At 40.5% G+C, this 15233-nt stretch overlaps 2 protein-coding genes across 5 annotated transcripts in view; both read left to right on the forward strand.

Annotated features, from left to right (window-relative positions):
• The first annotated feature begins 50 nt into the window (after positions 1-50).
• Positions 51-6281, forward strand: EXTL2 (exostosin like glycosyltransferase 2). Of its 3 annotated transcripts, none has more exons than XM_015870331.1 (5): positions 51-167; positions 1470-1542; positions 2288-2715; positions 3104-3174; positions 3753-6281. In XM_015870331.1, the coding sequence occupies exons 2-5, from the start codon at positions 1538-1540 to the stop codon at positions 4242-4244; spliced, it is 996 nt and encodes a 331-aa protein (XP_015725817.1). In that variant the 5' UTR covers positions 51-167; positions 1470-1537; the 3' UTR covers positions 4245-6281. The 3 variants fall into 3 exon arrangements, with proteins under 3 accessions (XP_015725817.1, XP_015725818.1, XP_015725819.1); XM_015870332.2 differs by having other exon boundaries at positions 53-167; positions 1473-1542; XM_015870333.2 differs by lacking the exon at positions 51-167 and adding an exon at positions 221-382.
• A 1896-nt stretch (positions 6282-8177) lies between these two features.
• The window catches only part of CDC14A (cell division cycle 14A), a 46845-nt gene continuing 39789 nt past the window's right edge, over positions 8178-15233 (forward strand). The window contains exons 1-2 of one of the 2 annotated variants that reach the window (XM_015870327.2): positions 8178-8585; positions 8853-8943. In XM_015870327.2, the coding sequence (XP_015725813.1) occupies positions 8480-8585; positions 8853-8943 (197 nt within the window). In that variant the 5' untranslated portion in view covers positions 8178-8479. The remainder of the gene's footprint in view (positions 8586-8852; positions 8944-15233) is intronic. The other variant, XM_015870324.2, reaches the window with a different exon arrangement.

A 15233-nucleotide genomic window follows, 5' to 3' on the forward strand; every position in this document is an offset into this window, starting at 1 on the left:
GTAATTTGTATCTTCGGTGTTGTTCCCCTACACGGCGTACAGCGGCAGGAAGAGCGGGCCGAACACCGGAAGCAAGCACGGCGCTGCTGCCGGCTGGTCCGTCCCTGTGTCGGCGGAGCGGCCGAGCTGCGGTGCGGGGCCCGGCCGTGTGTTGCGGGGCGCAGCGGGTAGGCACGGCTGCGGGCGGTGATGCTGCGGGCGGCTGCCAGGACAGGCTGTAGTGACAGGTTGAAACACTGCACGTTGGTTTCCAAGTCTTGTTTTGCAGCGGTTTTGATCTGAAGGGGCGTTTCCCAGCGGCACTGTTTTGTTTTTCATTCCACGGTGTGATTTCTGTAAATGAAGTGGCTAAACTGATCCAAGGGGCCATTAGGAACGTTTGGTACGGATGCAAAAGTAGCCGTTATATAGCACGATTCCTGCTTCTTATTAATATGCAATTGAGTAAGAATATACGGAAAACTAAAAGGCTTAATTGTTGCTGTTAAGAACGTTTAGAGTCCCACCTGCCTCGTGCTTTTACACTCTTAGTGGCTAATCATCACATTAAGCACTGTAGGACCGGATTGTGATGGGAGGCAATGAACTTAGAGATCATCTCTGTAACTCATAACAAAAGTATCCCGGGCCTCAGCAAAGAACAGCAGCTGCTGCCAGCTGTTCTGGGAGTCCAGCATGCCCAGATGTACTATAAGATGAAGCAACCAAAACCAGGGGTTAATATCAGAAGGTCTCAATGACTGCTGCAGCCTCATGAAATCGGGTAGTGGTAGAAGTGGAGCTCAGGCTCAGGAAGGTGCGGGTGTGCTGGCTGATGGGCTGTGGGCATACATACATTATTATGTGGGAATTAATTATTATCAACTATTGCAAAATTCCACATTTTAAAAACTATTAACATAATTATTTTGCTAAGTTTTCATAGTACCTTTCTTAAATAAAAATACTCCCTTTCTTTGTTCAACTAGTGTTAAAAAACTAAAATCTTCCCCAACAATTGAAGAAACAAATATGAGTTTATTGGACTACTGCCCTGCATCATGTGTAATCCTTACTTTTCATATTCGTACTCATTCCCCATTCTGTTATCTCACATACCAGGTAGGAAAAACAGACTTAAGCCTGTAATGCACCGGGTGTATTACTGGTAGAGTCTGAAGGGGATGGGCCAGAAACAAAGCAACTGGGACTGCATGGCTTACTGCAGTAACCAAATGTTTATTTCCGTGGTTCCTGGGGAACAAAGTAATGTGTTGAAGTTCTTTTCTAAGCAACCACTTTAGCTGTTTAGGAAAGATCATTGAAAGGCAGAGACAGTTATTTAGCTGAGCAAGAGGAAAAGGGGTTGTGTAATTACTAAGAACATTCACAGCAATCAGTAAGCAAAAAGAACATTAAAATGCCAAAAGATGCAGAGTAACATGGATGTTAGCTGCTTGTCTTCATTTGCAACTCCTTTTAATTTCCAGCAGACTATAAGATCAGAGAAAGCTGTCCTATATAAACAGCAGGGAGGAAACAATCCCATCTGGCAACAATGAGGTAAGTTAGCTTTTTAAAAATGATATAATTCATATCAGACATTGTATACGCACTGTAGAAAAAGTGATCGAAACTTGTGAAGAAACACAATTTTTAATTGATGAGACTGTTCTGGTTTGCTTCATTTAAATAGAGTTCTGCAGTGAGCGCCTGAAAAAAATAGTGTGGTAATGTGTGATATTTACAGGTGAGCAACTGCTCAATAGTAGCTTAGAATATTTATCATGTATCATATTGCACACCAGCCACACAAGTAGGGAAAGAGGAATAGCTGTGGATGACATCATTTGAGGTACAAACAGTGGGATGCAGTGACTGACAGGTCACTGAGGCCTCAAGAACTGGGATCACCTACGATGCACTTTGTAGAAGAGACTACCATTGTAGGAGCCACTTTGTAAAGTCTCCTGTGTAGATCCAAAAGCAGGAGGCCCCACAAACCCCTGCCTGATACTGAGATGACAAAAGATGCCTCAGTAGCAGGCACCAAATCTCCCTTTGCTGCACAGCTCTGGACACCCTGTTAAAGTTTTCTATTTTCAGGTGGATGGGTTTGGTGAGGTGTACGAATGTTCAGCCAAAAACACAGAGAAGAAACTGGCTAAAGTCCTAAAACTCTGCTCATACATATCTACATAAAGGCATTTGTTTCCCTGAATGAATTTAGTGTTATGCAAACTTTGCTCAAGGAAAAGAGAGATCTGTAAGTGAGATAAGTTTTCATTTTCTGTCACTTCTTTTCAAGGTATTTTCACTTCTGTAAGCTTCCAGGAAGAGTTATGGGAACCCGCCTACTACGCTTCACTTCCATGGTGATCATTATCTTACTTCTTGTGGCAGGAGCTTTAACTGCTTTGCTCCCCAGTATCAAAGATGACAAAGCACCTAATTTTAAAAGGGAATCAAACACCCAAAGTCAGCATGCATTAGATTCATTTACTCTTATTATGCAGACATATAACAGAACTGATTTACTGCTAAAGCTATTAAATCATTATCAAGCCATCCCCCATTTACATAAAGTAATTGTTGTGTGGAACAACATTGGAGAGAAGACACCAGAAGAAATGTGGAACTCCTTGGGTCCTCACCCCATTCCTGTTATTTTTAAAGCTCAGTCTGTAAATCGCATGAGGAACAGGCTGCAGAACTTCCCTGAGCTGGAAACACAAGGTAACGAGCAGGGCGTGTTGCTTCTAGCAATATTTTTATATATGAAAGCTGTATACTTGTCCTTTCCTTGAAGTTGTAAAACTGCTTTTTAGTGGTTCTTGGCAATATCAGGTGAGTTATTTATGGATAGACATAGAGCAATGTAAAGAAAGAAGAGCTGAACTGTTAAACTCACCCAACTGTTGACAGAGCTCAACAACCTAGCTCTGAAATGTTATCAGTTTAGTGGCTGGCCCTTATATGAGCCCAGTGTTTTAATGCATCTGGAGTTGGAATGTAGGAGTATCTTATCACTCGCTTGTTACAGAAATGTTATAGTTTGTCAAATATTGCCTCACATGTTGTGCCTGTGTATTTTAATCCTTGATCAAACTTTCTTTTTCTGTAGCTGTTTTGATGATGGATGACGATACGCTCATCAGTGCTCATGACCTTGCTTTTGCCTTTTCTGTTTGGCAGGTAATGTTTTCTATCTTAGCAGGCAGCATTTATGAGTTACAATTGAGATTAATGGTTTTAATTAGAAAGAGTAGTACTATATTGTAGTGACCTTCCATTGCTTTTCTTAAATTAGATTTTAAAATGCACAAAGCATTGAATAGTAGAAATTGCAAAAATTTTCTTCTACTTTACTTATAGTCTGTAGTTTTCTAACTTGTAATTCTTATACATGCATGTATTAGCTGCTAACTGTTGAACTTATTTAAGTTATGGGTATGTTTCAAAGCAACAGCAAAAGTATTTTCTCTAAGAGTTGCCTGTACACTCATTTTGACTGCCAAGTTTACAGCTGCAAACTGAAGGTGGGTGTGGAATGAGGCAAGTTACATCAGTTTTGTCAAACTGTACTTAAAGGTAGTGGTTCTGTAGGTGGAAGGAACATATCCCAGCAGTTCTGTTCTCTCTTTCCTGGCCATAAGTTTATGCTCTTCTCAATTAAATAAATAAATGACCACGTCTTTCATGAAAATATTTAACATATTTTGATTTCACATTGTGCCTTTCATATGTTTGTTTTCAATTTCTTTTTCTTTCAGCAATTTCCAGAACATATAGTGGGGTTCATTCCTAGAAAGCACATTTCTACTCCTTCAGGTGTATACAGTTATGGAAGCTTTGAACTGCAGAACCCAGGATTTGGAAATGGAGATCATTATTCTATGGTTCTTATTGGTGCAGCGTTTTTTCATTGTAAGTATTTAGAAGACTTTCAAAAACAACCAGAAGCTGTTTATACTTTAATAGACGAAACTCAAAATTGTGATGATATTGCCATGAATTTTCTGGTAGCGAAGCACATCGGAAAGCCTTCAGGAGTGTTTGTGAAGCCTGTTGATATAAGAAATTTAGAAAAAGACACTAACAGTGGCTATTCTGGGATGTGGCACCGAGCAGAGCATTTGTTACAGAGATCATATTGTGTAAATAAATTGGTTAATATTTATGATGGCATGCCTTTAAAATATTCCAATATAATGATTTCCCAGTTTGGGTTTCCTAATTATGCCAATCACAAAAGTAAAGTGTAAACCAATGAATTTAAAGGGTTAGATGATAATATTCAGTGAATTGTACTGTATGCAAGGAGAGGAAAAAGGAGTAATTACTGCATCTTGGCCATCGTTACTTGTAGCCTCTGAGTTTCTTTCATATGGCCTTTTGTTGTTCCCCCTCCCACTCTTTCTAACCAATCAACAAGGTAAATTTTTAGAAAGTTTTAAATACGTTTATCTTAATGTTCATTTGTAATAAAATCTTCATCTTCCCATAACCTGAAATGTGTTTACAGCTTGGCTACTTCTTCAGAAACATGCAGCCAAAAATGCACCCTTCAGTCTTCGTAACCAGAAGTTTTTTTTATTATTGGTGTAACTAGCTAAATGAATCTAAGTGTGTTTTTATTGCACATTGAGATGCTTCCTTCCATTGCTTCCCCTCTCCTTCTCCTCCACACATTTCCTAGTATAACTGTAAAAGGGCTACAACAAACTGAGTGGGCGCCTAGATTCCTGAACAAAAATCCTTGACATATGTCTGTATGCTCTGTTTTCTGAGATGCTCTTGAAACTGCTATAAAGCAAACTAGAAGAAGAGTTCCCCACTTTAATCTCAGTCCTATAACCATTGCCTACAGTATCTGCTACTGCTGAGGTAGTGGGAAAACAATCTCTTTGATACAGCTTTTTCTCTTATTGATACTTCACCTAAAGTTGCTGAAACATTGTATACAATTGCAATGTGGAACTTAGCAGTTGGAAATGAAAGAACACTTGAATAAATAAAATATGAAAATTATTTATGCAGTCAAATGAACAAGATTGCTTATCAATACTGTCTCTAGTGTTTAGTTTTTTTTTTGCTATATTGTGTGTTACAAAATATGTTGTTACCAAACTGTGCTGGAGTAAATCTTTATGTCTAAGATGTCTTATTTACAATTGCTAATGAGATTACATGTCTACTTTTTTGAAACCAGTCTTTCACATGCATGATTACTTGTTGTTTCCTTTTTATCTCTGTTTTTGGCAGCTGTGACAACAGAATTAACATGTGCAATTAATGTGTAAAACAGAAAAATGTGTTTCAAGGTATAGTGATATGTGACAGGGCTGGACTATTATCAGTCTCTGAATTATGTGGCTCAATCTGTGGCAACAAACATCTGCTTTTAATAACTTCTGTTTTATTAGGAGCAGTGTTGACATGGGGGTAAAAAAACTTCACAGAAACTTTTGTGGTATGGATGAAAAGCAAACAAGGCAGAGATTTGTTCTTTGTATCAGACAGGAATCAAATCTGGCATCTGATTGAGGTTTTGTCTCACCTTACATCAGCTTTAACTTATTTTCAATACCAGTTCAAAAGTTGGTAATCAATAACAGCTCACGTCTACAATACAAACACCATCTACACAGATTGTGTATGATTACTTTATAATAAGCTACCTGAACAAAAAACATATTTGAAAAATATGACATTCTTACACCTGTTTCTGGGTATGGACTCTTCCTGTTCCTGTCTGGAGAACAGAGAATTGCTTTACTCTATTGCTGTTAAAGAATTTATGTTCAGTCTTCCTAATATCTTCTTTAAGATTTAAGGGGGGAAAAAAAAGTACACCAACAAAATCTGTTCAATTTTGTTGTAAACAGTGTAAAAAGTAAATTGTATTTACTGTGCTGTACTGATAAGTAAAATCCAAACAGAACTATGAGGCTTCCAGAAGTGCAGCTTTGCTAGTGGTAGCTTCCTGCATCTCATTCATTTATTGGCCAATGTCATTTCTGTTCTGTACAATATTGTCTGTTACATTTTCACAATTTTAGCTGTTTTTTTTTTTTAACCTTTTAAAACATAAAGTGAACTGTCATCTTGGTGAAATCCAAGCCCTGGACTTTTTGGTTTTTTTTGAGGGAGAAGGGATCATTTGGGGCTTTTTGTTTTGGTTTATTTTTGTTATCTGCTTTTTAAGCAGGGAGTTCTTCTGTTTCAGTGAAGGAATAAATAGAACAAACTTGTATTATTCTGTCAATTCGTACACTTGTCAAATAAAATATATAAATAGATTTGTTCTGTATTTATTTCACATTGTTGACCAAGTTGTCATTGTTAAATGTCTGAAATAAGCTCTTAAGTTCCATACAGATAAGCAGAACCAAGAGTTCATTTAAAATAATAATAATTGCTGGTATATATGATGACTTAATTTAGGTAAGGCTTACATGTGACCACTAATAATGATAAAAAATATTTAGAGGGGAAAAAAAAACCAAAAACACTTGAAACAAGTTTAGGCTTAGGGAATTCAAAGATCTCACTTCAGGTCTGGCTGTTATCCATTTTGCTTAGGAAGTAAAGAGGTTTCTTTGTTTTAAGGGCTGATAACTTTTCACAAGTAATGAAATTGTCCCTTGATGGTTTTTATAAGGGCCAGGATGTTATAAGTGGTAACTGGAATGTATACTTAGGAAATCTTTTATTGGAAAAAAAACAGTTTAATAAACTTACTGGGAAATACAATTGTCTGACTGCCAGAGGCTGCAGTCTGGAAATTAAGGCTACAATATTGCCTCTGTAGTTAAATTGCCACAAGGTGTCACTGTAGGCTCGATCAAATGTTAGAAATAGCACTAAGGAGTGATTCTGGTGAAAAGTATGAGGTGAAAACACTCTGAAAGCGTTTTACAAGGTATAGTCATGCTATAAAAGCTAAGAGGAAATGCGAGAACTAAAAAAACCATAACTATTTAGTACATTTTCACAGGGGAGAAGAGAGAGATTAAATCTGTGCTTAAAATGCACCTTGTTAACTGTGCTTGCATGCAACTGAAGTAATATTTGTGGCCTAGCCAAAAGTGTGTAAGCTATCTGCAAACGGTTTGTGATAGTGGGGCTTCAGTTGCAGCAGTGTTTGCATTGTAGATATACCATCCTAGCAACATGTATTTGCAAAGAATAGGCTTAACAAGCGCAGAACTATCTATCTAAAGATTCTAGATACTGGGTATGAAGCTTGTTATGCTGTTCTATCTTTCCTTCTATTGGTGAAGGTACCTTAATTAAAGCTCCTATGTACTGTCAACATGTAGCATGGCATGTGTGTAGAAGTGTATGCTGCACTGACCTGTAAGGGAAGTTTGAATAAAAGGGGTTCTAGAAAGGTATGGTTCTGAATCTGCTCCTTAGAGAATTTCTATCCTAAGACCTTGCTTCTGCAGCACGCAGAAGGTTGTGAACTGGCACTAACAGTCATTAATATTACAAAAAGATGGTGGCAATAACACAGACCTCGGGGCTGAGTAAAACTTTCTTACAACTTCTTATTAAGGTTTTTTGTCTTTTTTTCCCTTTGGGGAAGAGCAGCATGTGTTTTTCTTCTTAAAAGAGCAGCTCCCCTGCTCTGCTTTCTGCTGTTTGGGTGTGGGGAAGTGCTTGAGCTGTCTGTGGCATTTACAGGCTCTTTCTGAAGAGGTGGGTGGAGGAAAGGCATTTCTATGGAATGCTCTCTCTGCAATGGGCTCCGCTCATAGGCAGCAGAGTTGGGAAGGCAGTGTGTGATTGCTGAGCCTGGCTGTCCATCAGACAAGAAGGAGAACGCCTACCGGGCCGCGACTTCGCAAACACGAGTCCCAGTTCGGGCTGTGAAGAAGGGGGTTCCTGTGACACTTCGCTTCTCCCCTTCCTGCACCGAGGCAGCTTTTGCCTTGCTCGCCATCTCGCCCACGTCCCCGTCACGCTGGGTAGACACTACCCCATCTCTGTCCCCCTCGGGCCGCTCCACAGAGCGCAGACCCGGGCCGGGCCGTAGCAGAAAGTCGCACCCTGGGGCTCTGAACCGCTGGTCCGGCGTGAAGCTGGACGGGCTCCAACGAGACGCGGGCGGAGGGCGGGGCCGTGCCGGGCGAACCCGGGGCACCGAGGCGGAGGGCGGGGCCGGGGGGGCTGAGGGGGCCGCCCGCCCATCTCGGCCCCGGCCGGCGGAGACAAAGGCTGGCGAACGCAGTCGCTAAAGCGCCGCCGGTTTCCTGGTAACCGACCGCGGCCGCTTTATCCGGGGGCGGCTCCCGGCCGGCCGGGGTGGAGCTGAGATCCCTGCGGGCAGCCGCCCGCCCGGCGGTTCGCCGCGTCCCGGCGCTGGCTGTGCCCCCCGCTGCAGTTCCTATGCGGGTGGCGTCGCTCCGAGCAGCGCGGCCCGCGGCGGGCGGTTCCTCTGGGCGGCGGGTCGCGTCCCTGCGAGCGCAACTCAGCGCTGCCCCGGAGCGCCATGAGCTCGGAGCCGCCCCGCGCCTCGCTGCTCCGCGCCCTGTTTAAGATGGAGCCGGCGGCGGCCGCCTCCGAAGTGCTGGGGGGAGCCTCCGAGTTCGTGAAAGGTGAGAGCGGGCCGGGCGTGCTCCCCGTGCTCCGGCCGCGGGGCGGGCTGTGCTGCGGAGCCTCCTTCGGGTCCCCTCCTCGGCTGCCTCCATCGGCCCCTTCTGCCTTGCGGTTCACATCAGCCGCCTGCCCCGCTGCTGTTGTGGGGAACGCCTCAGTCGTCCTTCCTGCGCTTCTTTCCGGCACCTGTTGCTCATGGGCCCCCAGGCGGCTCTCCGAGAGGCCCCGGGCCGCTCTGCGCAACGCGGCCCTTCGCTGTCTTTCAGATCGCCTCTACTTCGCCACTTTGAGGAATAAGCCCAAAAGTACGGTGAACACCCACTACTTCTGTACTGACGACGAACTGGTCTATGAGAAGTAAGTGTTAAACAGCTTTTTTGGTTTAAATAAACGAATTTACAGTTCCTCCCGAGCTTCTTAAGTAACTTTAAATGGTGGCTGAGCAATTACGTTGTAGCTGAGCTAGGGCAGGGTATATGGGCTGTCAAGCTCCATTATAAATTGCAGAAGATCCCTTAAGACTATTTACATCTCATTAAATGGTGTTTTAAATAGAAGGTTGCTTAGTGTGACCGTATGTGAAATAACAGATCATTCTTCTGTTCTCCTGTAGCCAGACTATGAAGTGCTCAGCTTTCATGCAGAATTACATGAACGCTAAACTTTGATTTGCCTTTGAATCACATCTCTAACTTTTTTTCAAGGCTTTTAGATAGTGCTTCCTGTCGGCTGCTGTAGCTTTAAAACAGAAGAGAAAGTGTTCTGTGAAGTAACAGCTTCTAATGCCTGGAAGACACTGATAGAGCAGAAAGCCAACAGTTAATTCCATTGTGGGTGGAGTTCTACGAATGAAATGTGTACACAAAACAAATAAAGTAATAGCTCCATGCTGTAGTTACAAAGGCGTTGCTCTTGTTTATGTTCCCAGATAGCTGTTCCTGCCCAGTCTGCCACTTGACAGAGGGTTTGCACTACATGGCATTTCTAGTGGGACAAAAAGAAATCCTCTTATGTAAAACACAACTTTTTTTTTCCCCTATGGGCTAAAGAATATCAACTACATCCTATGCATGTGACTTCAGCGTTGCTTCTATGAAGGCAAAAAGCAGTTTTTCTCAGTTTGTAGCTTATCTTCTATGCAGAGCTCACAGTTCTAGGTTGTGGTTTGGTGTTTGTTTTTTAAAACAGTCATTTGAATCTTCCTTGTCTTCATCTGTCTGTTTTCTAGTAGAGCTCTTGGTGATCCTTTCTCAGATCTCTTTACTTTTGTTATTTCCTGCTTGGGTTGGGAGTGTTTTCTGTAATAATCGTTGAAGCAAATACAGTAGATGTACTCCTTAATCCACATATCGGTTAACCATGCTCCAGGATGTAATACCAGATAAACATGATAAAGAGGTCTTTGCTTTCTTCTATTATCTTCTAGGGCATATTTAAGACTTTAAGCATGTAACTTGTAGTATACTTTGAGTCAACAGCTTGTAATCTACTGGGACCGTTTCTAAAGGTATCCTAGTTTTGATACAGTAACGGTGCTCATCCTGTTGTATTCTCAAAACAGTAAAACATAATATGTAGTAGAAACTAAGTGACAGTTGCCAGGCAGCATTATGTGTATCCTGTGCAATAACCTAGCTCTTCCGGATATGCAGTGCTAAATTCTCCATTGATATTTGCAGCATGGTGTATGTCTCTATTAGTATATGCAATATTTGATAGTAAAACCATGTCAACATTTTGTCTTTTTTCCTTTCACTTCATCTCTACAGGAGCTTGTATTCTCAGGGAAGTAAAAGCAGATGCTGACAGGGTTACTGCATTACATTTTTGAATATTGAAAAGCTAGCAGTGAAAAGAGAAATAAAATACAAGTCAGGTAGTGCTTAGGAAAATGCAGATTCTGCTTATTTTGGGTTCCTTTTGTGCTTCTCAGTGACCTAAATGTTTGTCTGCTGTATTTCACAGGCTGCACAGCAAAAAATAGGCCCTGACACCTGGGTGTGTCTCTAAGTAATAGTAGAACCCAACTTCCAACACCAACTTGGGACTCCTGGCTGGTTTCTCAAAAATGTAGCCTTTCTGAGAAAGTGATTGGGAGTTTTATTGTGATACTGAAATGGAGTGTGAAGGTAAACTTTGGAGTGTTGTACCCGAGAACAGTTTTTTCTAGAGACTTCATGCAAGATGACCTACCTGTGCTGTTCTTCCTCATCAAAATTTCTTGGCTGCTTCTGCTTTGTAACTGAACTAGTTCAGTTGTCTGAGAGGAGGAGGATAGGAGATGTCTGTGCGGGCACAAAACTCTCAGCACCTGTGTGATACCTAAATACCTTTGCAGCACCACTATGTATTGCCTTAGTTTTGTTAAGATGTATCACACAGTGACTAGACAAAGGTACTTCATTGTGTATGGAACTAAGCTGCTTTTCTTTGGGCTGTTCTATCTTTAGTGATGATTCAAACTGTGAAGTGATGCAGGAATTAATTTAGCTGATTATAGTGGGGTCAGTTTGCTTTCTTGGAGGCAGTACGTGATTTAAAAAGCTCATGAATGTGAGTATGGGGTTGTTGGTCTGATTATAGAGAGCATATTAGTGGATCACATAGTACTTAGTGTCCTTCCTGTTGCACTTCGTTCTGTTTCTCTTCTCGCCCTTGATGAGACATAAGGAAGTAACAGTCTAAATTAACAGTGTGCTCTGTTAAAGAGAAGTTCTCTAACACTAAATGTGATGGATCTGGAAGTTTTGGTCTGAATGCTTGCTGTTGTAGTGCGTTGCATGATTTATCACCAGGTTATATCCAGAAAGTGATTATGTAATCTGGAGTATTTAGCCTTCGATTTTTAACTTGAAATTGTCAACTGTTTTAACAAATTCATCAACTTCTTTAAACACTTACTTTGAAAAATGAGAAGGAAAGGACTTCAGTTTGCTTTGGTACATATCAAATGTGATCTGGTTGGGAGCTCACTAGTAGAACGGTCACAGTTTCAGTTGCGTATGCTGCAATGTAACCTGGAGCCTATTGCTGTAGAGATGGCATGCAAATTTCCTGTTTGAATTTGGAATGAATTTGTGCAACTCTGACTTCTTATAGCTTCCCTTCCTCCCTCCCCACCCAGTTGTTTTTGTTTCTGTAAGATTTTGTCAGTCTTTCTCTGAAAGTCTCTGAGGTCCCTCCTGAGTAAGTCTGCAGTACTACCTACAGGAGAATGCAGACTTGCAGAGTAGTGTATTGCAGGTAACTATTGCTTCAGGAAAACTGAGTTAATGAGAAATAATCCAGCTTGATGAGGACTGTCATTTGGCAAATAGACAAGCCTTGCCTTGGCATGATCTCAATTAGTGAGTTAGGCAATAATAAGAAGCTTTTTCTTCTCTAAGAATAGTGTCTTTCATGCTTTACCTTTCAGTAAATGGATCTGGGTTGGGAATATTACACTTGACTGGTTAACTTGACTGTCACATTTTTTCATCAAAATGATTTCTAACAACTTTTCCATTGTTGTGGAAATTCTTCAAGCAAAATTAAAAGTTAGTTAAAACTGGGAGTATCATCTTTTTTGGTGAATAGTAATGACAGTTCTCATAAACTGTGTTTTTACTTGCTCACTTGTAACTTCAGGTGGTTTTTTTTATAAACAGCTTTTGCAGATATCATCTTAAACTTAGCAAGCAGCAGCGAAAGTAAATAGTGTGATGTTGCCAGGGCATCCTATGTTTTACAGTACAGCCTTCAAGCCATTGTTCCACAGCAGCCTTAATGTTAGCTATATATTTTCTTTTTTTGGCATTCAAGCAGAAACACAATAAAACTTAACACTGTGACTTCATTTAATGAGTATTCTTTGGACTTTGATTTGTAGGATATGTTTTCTGCATACACATATGTAATGCAGCTTCTCTTTCCATTGATATGAGTAAGGGTTCCCTTGTTTATTTGGCTGGTGTAAAATACTGCTTTTCTATGGCTATCCAATAATGGTACTTGCATAAGAAACCTGAACTTCACCATCCTTTTGTGGCTTATATCAGTTGAAAGGAAAAGAAAACCTTAGCCATGTTATAGCAAACAGAGCTGTCGCTTCACGCAGAGAACAGGGAGTTCCTTGTTCACTTCCAGCCTTTGGAGAGTTGAAATTCACTATCAAATGACCAAGATCACTTAGTGAGTTAAAGTCCACAAAAACAGTGACAAAAGCACATCGTCTAAGAAACTTCCAAGCTCCCAGCTTTTATCAGTATGAATGTAAATATAGAGATAAATGCATGTTCATAATTATCAGTTTTATTAACAGCCATCCATAAAAGTTGGATGTAACAGTACTGTGGCTTTTTTCTTTTTCATCTTAAAATAATTTTTTTTTAAAGTCACTACAAGTGAAGTCAGGAGATCTGAAAAAAGGAGATGTGCTTTGGGATGCAGGGGTGGGAGAAAGAAGACCAGCTAGGTAAGATTTTGTAGTGAATACGTGGATTGATACTTGTCTTTCATCTGGGAAATTTGTGGTGATACAACTTATGGTTTGAAGTGTTGTAAGTTTGAAGTTTGCTACCTGTTGTAGCCATTGACTGCTTCTGCAGTGGCTGGTTCTTGTATTGCTTAGTACTTGGATTGAGAGCCTGTGGAGCTGACATCTGAACGTTCCAGTGATCCAGCCTATGAAGTGGGCAGAGAAAAGCAGGTGGAAAATATTTTTCTTCTCTTTCTAATTGAGTTTACTGCTAATTTTTAACAGTAACCTAAGCAAGAAATTGGGTCTTTGTAACATGTTTACAAATTAGTTTAGCTTTGTATTTAGGGAAGTGCATTTCAGCTGCTTTCTGCAGTTCTTATGGTTAATCTCTTGGCTCACATAGCAGCAAACTGGGGGTGCTTCTGTTTTGTGCTAAAGAGGCTTTTATATAGGTTGTTAGTCTCCAACAAAGCAAGCTTCTTGTAGAGAAGTGTAGTTGCATTCCAATTCTTGTATATGTGCTCCAGAAAGAGACTGCACTAGCTATACTTTGCTCTTGTTTTAAAATTACTAATTCAAACATTGAATAAACTGCCATGCAAGTATCATCATCTCTGAGCATTTGTGCATGGTTAGAACTGACTTTGTGGATCTGTTCTATCTTGTTTTCTAGTATGGTAATTAGGGTTTGAGCAATGCTCGAGCTGCTGCTGTAAATACCTATTACTGAATGTGGAATGTGTACGTACCCTCATAGGCAGTGCAGCAGTGGCTCTAAAGTTATGCTGATCCATCCTGAAGAAAAGAATCTTGAAATAAATCTTCAAATAGGAGCCTCCTATCCTCTCTCCTGTGTTTCTCTTGCTGTATCACAAAGTTTATGAGAGAATGGTAGTGTAAAACTACTTCATTAGTACATCTGTCTGTGGGGGAAAGTTTGTGTACAGCTTCAGATTTCTGGGCCAAAGTAAAAGTAGTTCATTTTCTTTTTTGAAAGAGAACTTAGTGCCTTAGCCATAAACTTTTTGATTGTGATCTTAATATGGATGTCATTGATTAATTTCAGAGACTACCTGTATATGTTATTCCTTCACTGGCTGTAATTGGGTTCCATCCATTACTTCCAGATATTAAAACTGTTTCTCGTTTACTGCTGTGCTAGGGTCAGCTGAATTGAAATACTTAGTGAAGTTATCTTCTTCATTCAGACAAGGTGCCCACGGCTTGATTTGACTCATGGCGCCTTCATGTGGCATTGTACAGAACTACATCAGAAACATCTGGAGCTTCTGTCCTGAAGGCTATGTATTCTTAGGCTACATCTGTTTAACATTTTTATTCCTTGGAATAAAGTACTTGCATGAAAGAGTAAATGAATGAACTGATCTGGGGCTGGCTGATCTAGGTAGGTGGAAGTTTCTGTGATACAAAGAAGCCAGTATCTGAGATTATAGGTAGGCTGTGAGAGCTGATGTGAAGGGTGGTTTGAGGAGTCGATTCTAAGCTGAAACCTGTGCTGCTGCTCCCAGGTAGCGTTATGATGGTATTTCTGAAGCAGAATATTTAAATATCTACTTCCACATAGTGGATTCAGGGGTTTTGCTGCTGTGAAGCTGGAGAAGCATAAAGATTGTGAGCTTCTGTGGGATGAAAGGAAAGAATAATCTTAGCTATCATTTAAGTATTTGATTAAAACAAAATATAATTAAATGTAGATTAATACCATGCTTACCTTCTGTTCCTCGTGTGGTTCCCACCCCATTACAAATGACTGTCTCTTTAATGGCTTTGGTTTCAGAGATGTGCTGATTCTGTGCACTGTACAAATGCTTACAAGAACATCTGGATATAATGAAAATCTATTATCTATGAAGGAATTGTAAATGAATGAATATTGGTTAACGGTGACTAAATGATGTAACCAGATTTCATTTCTTTGTGGGGTTTTTTTTTTTTGTTTGTTTGGTTTTTTGTTTGTTTTTTTCAATTTCTGTCTTTAAATTTTGCTGGTTAAGATTCTTAGTTTAGAGGCTGACTGGGTGTGTTGTTTCTCTTCATTGCTTATTTCCACCTCCCAATTTCCCATCTTCCACTTATATGTAGCTCTCAAAATTCTGTCCTTAAGCAAATCCGCTGGCTGGCTCAGGATTAAGCGACTTGAATTCAAGGACAAAAACGGCCTGTTGCT

This window comes from Coturnix japonica, chromosome 8, assembly GCF_001577835.2.
Source record: "Coturnix japonica isolate 7356 chromosome 8, Coturnix japonica 2.1, whole genome shotgun sequence".
NCBI classification, from domain to species: domain Eukaryota; kingdom Metazoa; phylum Chordata; class Aves; order Galliformes; family Phasianidae; genus Coturnix; species Coturnix japonica.